The sequence below is a fragment of the Panthera onca genome, chromosome C1 (genome assembly GCF_046562875.1).
Source record: "Panthera onca isolate mPanOnc1 chromosome C1, mPanOnc1 haplotype 2, whole genome shotgun sequence".
NCBI classification, from domain to species: Eukaryota; Metazoa; Chordata; class Mammalia; order Carnivora; family Felidae; genus Panthera; species Panthera onca.
The window spans coordinates 142,657,656-142,666,437 of record NC_138346.1 but is presented as its reverse complement, the minus strand read 5'-3'; the positions used below and the strand labels follow the sequence as shown (position 1 = coordinate 142,666,437).

General features: G+C 38.6%; 1 protein-coding gene across 3 annotated transcripts in view; it reads left to right on the top strand.

Annotated features, from left to right (window-relative positions):
- The first annotated feature begins 304 nt into the window (after nt 1–304).
- The window catches only part of MTF2 (metal response element binding transcription factor 2), a 78,567-nt gene continuing 70,089 nt past the window's right edge, over nt 305–8,782 (top strand). The window contains exon 1 of one of the 3 annotated variants that reach the window (XR_009607224.2): nt 305–585. Coding sequence is in view for 2 of the 3 variants with exons in the window: in XM_060622812.2 (XP_060478795.1) it covers nt 581–585 (5 nt within the window). In the remaining variant the exon portion in view is untranslated. The remainder of the gene's footprint in view (nt 586–8,782) is intronic. The other 2 variants (XM_060622812.2, XM_060622811.2) reach the window with 2 other exon arrangements.

Below are 8,782 nucleotides of genomic sequence, written 5' to 3'. Positions count from 1 at the left end.
TTGGCAAGGCAAGATGTAGAGATCACTGTCGCATTTTTCAGGGAAAAAAAAAAAAACACCCACGCACGGTGAAGACTGGACACGACGCTCTTCTTTATAAGAGAGGCACACTTAACACAGCCGACGGCCAGGAGCGCAGCGATCACTATTGTGTTAGCGCCGGCGGCGGAAGGACTTAGCCCCACTGCTACGTTAAAGAGTCCTTCTTTGTTCAGCTTCGGCCAGGGACGCAGGGCGCGGTGTTCTTCCGCGCTCACCGCACAGTCCCCGCCCCCTCGCAGCCCTGGAGAGCTGCCATTCGGCACCAGAGTCGCTCCGCGCTCCCAGAATGCACCGGCAGTCCGCGGGAAACCAAAATGGCGAAGGGCTGTAGCGAAGTGGTCTGTGTTTGAGGCCGGTGTGAGAAGGCTCACTCTTCTCAACCCTCGTCCCCAGGACCTCGGTTTGTGCGTGTGCATGTGCAGGGTGCCCGGTGGGGCGGGTGCCCAGTAAGTACTTGGACTCGCAGGGGAAGCGCCCAAGGGGACGTGATTGGTTGTTTTTTCCTGTATGAAGCGGTTGGCACCACTGAAGTGACCGAATGAGGTGAGAGACCTTGGCCTGGGAACCAGGCTCTTCCGGAGGAGGTGGGGGCGGGGGGAAAAGGAAGAAAGGAAGCAAGTATAAAAGGGAAAGATGGAGGATCGAGGTGGGGGTGGGATCTCTAGTGTGTGTATTTGGGTCCCTTGCGTTTATGTATACGTTGAAAAGAATGGATAGAATGGAGTGTTCAGTTGGGTGTTGGAGAAAATAGGGAGCGAACAAGGCATTGGGGAAGTCGGTTGGAGGACCAAGATGAAACGTTGAGACGGGGAAGCTGTGTTTGGAGGGGAAGGAAGGAACCTGGGGGCGGGAGACGGTTGGAGGGGCAGGATGAACCTGGTGATGAGGGGGTGGGGAACCGAGGGGAGGAGCCGTTAGGAAATGCGGACTGTGGGAGACGTGGGGAGCTGAATGAAGGGGCTGCCTGGGACCTTAGGGGGCGCAAAGGGAAGTAGCAGCTTGGAACGAGAGGGTGGTGGAATTGTATGGAATTGGAGTAAGGGGCTAGAGTAAGAAGAGCAGGATGGAGTAACGAGGATAAGGAATTAAGTGGAGGCTGGAAGCAAACCCTGAAAGCTTTAAAGGGGAGAAGTAGGAGGGAAAGTGTGAGATGGGGGAAAGACACCTTATATTTGGAGCACACAATAAATTCTAACTCCTATCCCTGCTCGGAGGTAGATATGTATTATTCATGTTTACAACTGAGGTAATACGGTTCAAGGGATTTTAACTAATTTGCCAAGATTTCTTAACATATTTTGGTAGTGCCAGAACTCTTAACTCTGAGTGTGTGTTTTACAATCTGGTGCCTTTGGTTGCTAGAATTTTTCTTTGGAAGCAACTAGAGGGAACAGATGGATTTATCGGGGTGATTTGACGAACAGAGAAGAGGGTTCGTGAACAATGGGGAAGGGGATATGGTATGTTATTCTGTGCTTTGAAACATTTAACTTTGGTTAAAGATAGAACCACTTACAAATTCAGATATGCAGACCTAGGTAGTCCTGTGTATAATGTAAGAAAGCTCCATGTGAGGTCAGTACAGAACTAGAAATATGTAATTAGTGCTTGATTTAATTTGACTCCAGATGCTCCGGTAGTAGTAACTTTCTCCTTCATATTGATTCCATGTGACTCTTCTGTATACCTTGCCTACAGGCTGGTTTCAATTTACAGGTTTTCATTCTGTCTTGAGAATTCCTTTTGGGAGGGGAGCAGTGGACTGCAAAGACTGAATTTAAAAGAATTTTATGAGGATAAAGTAAAATGTACTTGCATTCTTAAGTGACCTTTTCAAAGGCTTGAAAATGCTTTACACGGAGCCATTTTGACTAAGAGCTTTAGGTGCCCAGTAGTCTTGGCAAGGAAAGAGTTGATTTTGATTTTAAATTTCTTAAAAAAAAGTATTCTGTTCTTGATATTTAGAATGTTATTCACACTCCAACCATTTGCAGTGATAGCTTGAGAAGGAATACAAAGTGAAATTTTGTTTTTGTGTTTTTGGGTCCTAAATATAAAAACATTCCAATTCACATTTTAAGTTTGCTCACCACTTTTTTGTAAAGTACTAAAAATATTCTCAAATATTTGAATTAAGAGTGCACCTGTTTCCTGATACTGCATATTCATGTTAGTGGGCATTAACGGAAATCTGTACCTAATCAGGATGAAATGTGCACACATTTGTAGAGCGAGAAGTACAGAAATCATCTGGTTAAACTTCTTTTCTGGATGAAACAAAATATATTTAATAATCCTTTTAATTATGATGTTTGCCTCAAAGCTCAGTTTGGAAGGGAATTTTATTCTGTGTATTTTGCTATGGATCATAAATTCTTTGATGTCATTGATTACACCTTTCATTAGATCCTTGACTGGAAGGGTAATTTGCTTTATTCGTATTTCAGCATAATCTTTATATCTGACTTTAGGAAACTGGCAGTATAGTAATAATCTATTTTAACAGATGGGGAAATTTGCCTCTGAGGAGTTGTCATGGCCAACATCTGTAGCTGGGTGGTTCTGAAAGTGAAATTTAACTGCTGTTTTAGTGTAAACTTCCATGAATGATATTCTTTGGTTGATATTTTTATGCTTTGTTTTCCTTGTTTTTCAGGATTTGGTTATTGCAGTAAAATGCAGTATAACAACCTTAAGTTGGAATGTGGAAGTTTCCTTGTGGATATTTTTTACGTATTCATGTAGTGCTGTTCAATAGAACTTTCTCCACTGATGGCAGTGATCTATATCTGCTCTATCCACTATGGTAGCCAATAGCCACGTGTAGATGTTGAACACTAGAAATATAACTGGTGTGACGGAATACTGAATTTATAATTTAATTCATTAAAACTAAGTTTTAAATGGCTGTATGTAGCTAGTGGCTGCTGTACTGGATAGCATAGTATTAGGAGTTACTACACCCATTTATTAGGAATTGTCTCATGTATTAACCATGAAAACCACAGGAACTCAAGAGTAAGGAACTGTTTTGAAACTTAGGATTGAAATTCTCTTTGTACATTTTTAAGATGAAGTACTTTTCATTTTTGTCTCACATGGAGTCTTCGGTCCTATCTGCAAAAGAATGAAGAAGGTAGCAACTTCTCGATTCTATTTCCTTTGTCAAACAAAGGAAATAAAAATACAGTTTACTTTATTTTTTAAAAACTTTTTATACATCAGTTAAAGCTTTTTATTAAGGAAAATGTAGAAACATACAAAGTGAACAGAATACTATAATAAACTTTTTTGTATCCATGCTTGTTTCATCTATACTTCTATGCACACTCCACTCCATAATTATTTTAAGAAGCTTTTTAAAGGTGAAATTTACATATATTAACTGTATACTTTCTAAGTAATAGCTTTATTGAGTTATGCATATATTGTATTTATATGTATGTAATTCACATGTACCCTTTTAAGGTACAATTAACTGATTTTTCAGTATATTCATAGAGTTGTGCAGCCATCACCATTGTCTAATATCAGAACATTTTCATCAGCCCTGAAAGGAAATGTGTGACCATAAGTAGTCACTTTCCATTATTCCTTCCTACTACCCCTGGCAACCACTAATCTATTTTCTGTGTTTATATTTTGCCTGTCCTGGACATTGCACATTAACAGAATCATATAATATGTGGCCTTTAATGTCTGGCTTCTTTCACTTAACACAGTGTTTTCGGCTACAGCCATGTTGCAGCATTGTATCAGTACTTCATTCCTTTTTATGGCCAAAATATATTTCATTGTATGGATATATATTCATTTTGTTGATACATGCATCAATTGATGGACATTTGGGTTGTTTCTACTTTTTGGCTGTAGTGCTGCTACACAGTGCTGCTTTGAATGTTCATTTACAGGGTTTGTGTGGACATGTGTTTCCATTTGTCTTGGATACAAATCCAGGGGTGGAATCGCTGGGTCACGTGACACTTCCGTGTTTAACATTTTGAGAAATTGTCAAGCTGTTTTCCAAAGACCCTGCCTATACCCTTTTACAGTTTACCAACAACTATGAGGGTTCCTGTTTCTCTACATCCTTACCAATACTTGTCTGTCTCTTTGCTTCTAACCATCCTGGTGTGTGTGCAGTGGTACCTCATTGTGGTTTTGGTATGCATTACCCTGATGACTAATGATGTTGAGCATCTTTTCCATGTAGTAATTGGCCTTTTGTACACCTTTGGAGAACTGTTGATTAAGGTCCTCTGCCCATTTAAAAAAATTGGATTATTTATGTTTTCACTACTGAATTCTAAGTGTTCTTTTTGTGTTTTGGTGATAAGTCCCTTTTTGGGTGTGTGATTTGCAATTATTTTCTCCTTTTCTTTGAGTTGTTCTTTCACTTGATGGTGTACTTTGAAGCACAAAAGTCTTTAGTTTTGATGAAATCTAATTTATCCCTTTTTCTTGTTTTGCTTGTGCTTTTGATGTCATATCTAAGAAAATACTGCCTAATGCCAGTACAGTTTTGACAAATGGATATACCTGTGTAACCTATACCCTTATCAGGGTATAGAATATTTCTTTTTTCCCAGAAATCTCACATGTAGTCTTTTTTAGTTATTTTCTGCCGCAACAATTTCTGATTTTTTTTCACTTTAGATTTATTTTGTCTAGAACTTCATATAAATGGAATCATTAAGTGTGCATGTCAGGGGGCGCCTGAGTGGCTCAGTTGGTTGAATGTCTGACTCTTGATTTCAGCTCAGGTCCTTATCCCAGGGTTGTGGGATCGAGCCCTGTGATGGGCTCCGCACTGAGTGTGGCACCTGCTTATGATTTTCTCTCTCTCTCTCTCTCTCTCTCTCTCTCTCTCTCGTTCTTTCTCTCCCTCCCCTTTCCTGCCCCTCCCCCGCTCATGTTTGTTCTCTTAAAAAAAATTTAAAAAGAAGTATGCATGTCAGTTAAAATTTTTTAAAAATTTTGCTTCATAAAGCTACAACTGGGGTCTTACCTTGAAAATTCCATTCTGCAAGGGATATTGTTATAGTAGTAGCCTAAAAATCTTGTGTTGTAACAATCCTGACCACCAGTACTTTGTGAGATAAAGTTTTTTTTCATGGCTTCCGAAGATATTTCTGGTATTTCGAATGGATAAAATTGAGTAAGGGCTTAATGATTATATACTTCCAAATAATGCCTAAGATCAGGAATTTAAAAATTAGGGGAACAGGGCAATGCGAGGGATCCTTGTGATGATGGAAATACTAGTGTCTTGACTGATTTGATGTTAATATTTTGGTTCTGATATTCTGAGATTTTTTTTTTAATGTTTATTTGTGAGAGAGAGAGAGAGAGAGAGAGAGAGACAGAGTGTGAGTGGGGGAGGAGCAGATAGAGAGTGAGACATAGAATCCGAAGCAGGCTTCAGGCTTTGAGCTGTCAGCACAGAGCCTGACGTGGGGCTCGAACTCACTGCGAGGTCATGATGTGAGCCGAAGTCGGAGGCTTACCGACTGAGCCACCCAGGCGCCTCTGGTATTCTGAGATTTTTAAAGATGCTATTGTTTGGGCAAACTGGGTATAAGTTGCACGGAATGTATTTTTTCTCACAGCTGTGTGTCAATTTACAGTTATCTCAAACTAAAAAAGTTAAGTTAAAAATAAGGGGAAAAAATTGGACCAGGACATGCATCGCAAGAATGGGTTGAATTTGTTTGGTTTCAGTCAGCCAGGTGATAAAAACAATCCAAATATGAGTTTTGGGTTTTCTCCATCCTTGCTAGTAAAGTTTATATTTCAGAAAAAACTCTCAAGAACTTTTTTGGTTGTGCTGGGGGATTGGTGAAATGGGAAGACAGTAGTCTAGTGGAGAGAGTACTGAATATATACTCAGAAGATAAGGATATACTTTTTTTTTTTTTTTTTTAAAGTAGGCTTCACACCCAGCACGGAGCCCAATATGGGGCTTCAACTCATGACCCTGAGATTAAGACCTGAGTTGAGATCAAGGTCGCTTAACTGAGTGAGCCACTCGGGCGCCCCAGGATATGCTTTTAATCTGGTAACTCTGCAGCAGCTTTAGTTTTTTTTTTTTACCTATTAAACGGAGATGTTACTTGCCCGTATTGCTCACAGGATTGCTGCAGGGTTAAGAAGGAAAATAAAGAAGAAAATACTTAATAAACTCTAGGTATAATATAATTGTATAATATTTATTTGAAAATAATTTTGCAGGAGAGTTGTTTGTTACATAGAACAAGAGACCCGCCCACCTATGATGAATCTATGCACTGAAAACACCCTGGGATGTTTGATGAATTGCTGATCTGTCCTAATAGTTCTAATTGATGTTTGATAAGTACCAGAATTGACCTGTAGAGCTGAAAAACCCAAACCCAAACCAGCCAAACCAGTTTATTAGAACTCATACCCTAGAGATTCCAAACTCCAGGTTCAGGGTGGGTTTTATATATTTTTGTGTTTAAAAAATTTTTTTTCTTGATTTTGTTTTGTAGCCAGGGTTAAGAAATGCTAAATTTTGTTCTAGGGTCAAGATTAGAAATTTACCAGTTCTTGCTAAAACATCACTAAGAGCTGTACAAAGGGAAGACTAGTTAATAATAGGCATATTTTTCATACTTGAAATGAAAAAGAAATATTTTAGTACTGTTCTCATCACACTCTTAAGATATTTTAAATTGGTGGCTAATAAAGTAGTTAGTGTAACTTTGTAGTCTGGGTAACTTGTGGACTGTTAAAGGTTGTATAAAATTGCATTTAGGCTGGAAAACAGTATGGAGGTTCCTCAAAAAACTAAAAAAGAACTACCCTACGACCCAGCAATTGCACTACTAGGCATTTATCCAAGGGATACAGGTGTGCTGTCTCAAAGGGACACATGCACCCGCATGTTCATAGCAGCACTATCAACAATAGCCAAAGTATGGAAAGAGCCCAAATGTCCATCGATGGATGAATGGATAAAGATGTTGTATATGTATATATAATGGAGTATTACTTGGCAATCAAAAAGAATGAAATCTTGCCATTTGCGACTATGTGGATGGAACTGGAGGGTATTATGCCAAGTGAAATTAGTCAGAGAAAGACAAAAATCATATGACTTCACTCATATGAGGACTTTAAGAGACAAAACAGATGAACGTAAGGGAAGGGAAACAAAAATGATATAAAAACAGGGAGGGGGACAAAACAGAGACTCAAATATGGAGAACAAACAAGGTTACTGGAGGGGTTGTCGGAGGGGATGAGCTAAATGGGTAAGGGCACTAAGGAATCTACTTCTGAAATCATTGTTGCACTATATGCTAACTAATTTGGATGTTAATTAAAAAAAAATAAAATAAAAAATTGCATTTAGGTGTTGTGAGAGAAAAATTCTCTGTTCAGGGAAGTGTTTAAAAAGAGGCTAGATGATCATTTTAGGGATGTTATAAAGAGGGATTTTTTTTCATTATCATGAAAGTAAATGACTTTTCAGGTGCTTTATAAAACTAAAATAAGGATTCTAGATTGTAATCAAAGTTAATGGGCAGTGTTTTTCCCTTAGGTTAATGATGAGAATTGTTAGGGAGGATGGAATCCTTCTCACAGTTGAGTTTCTTCTGAGTTTCCCTTTTTCTATTTTTCTCTAACTTTCACAATCTTTTCCACTTTTGACAGTTGTCTAAATCCATCTTTCAGATTTTTGTTTCTCAAAAACAGGCTGAAGAATATGAAGCTATTTGAAGTTTTAGTTTTAAGAGTTTTATTGCTGCTCGTTAGAGAGGAGCAAACAAAAGTGGCTATTTGCAAACATTAAAAAATGTTTAGGGGCTGCCTGAGTGGCTTAGTCAGTGAAGCATCTGACTTGGGTTCAGGTCATGTTGTGGTTCGTGAGTTAGAGTGGAGCCCCGTGTTGGGCTCTCTAGATCCTCTGTCTCCCTCTCTCTGCCCCTCCCCTGCTCTCTCAGGCTCGTCTCTCTTTCTCAAAAATAAATAAACTTAAAAAAATGTTTAGGTTTGTCTTACAGTATGTCCTGGTGCAGTGATTCTCAAACTTTCTGGACTCAGGACCCCTTTACATTCTTAACTATTGAGGATCCCAAGAACTTTTATGTGGGTTATCTCTCTCAATATTTACTGTATTAGAAATTGAAACTGAGAAAATATAAAAACAAGAATACACATGTTCACATACCTTTAGTCTTTAGAGTGAAATCATCAGATATTATTTAGTCTCTGGAAAATCCCACTCTAAACTTATGGGGAGAATGAGGGTGAAAAAGGCAAATAAAATTTCTTAATATTATTTTAAAACTAGCTTGACCTTGTAGACTTTGTAGATTCCCAGGGACCATACCTTTAGATTGCTACTGTAGTCTACTGTTTCTTTAGGGAGTTAGGATTGTTTCATGCATTACATGATGTTTAGCATTCCTGGCCTCTTCTTAAGCAGATTTTTTGTCTCTTCATAGAAAAAATTTGTGTCTCTCAGACATGACCTGCTTCCAGTTCTATCTTCACATCTACCAACTTAATTATAAATGAATCTGTCTTCACATCAGAAGACACTGACATCACTTTTGAGAAAAGTTTCAACTTACTAGGCTCCCATTCACAGCTTTATCAATAAGATGTATTTTTTTATATACATACACTCTGTAGAAAATTTAAATATTAAAATTTAAAAGGTAATCTATGTCACCCAGACAGCTACCAAAAATGCCTGTTTCATTGTCTT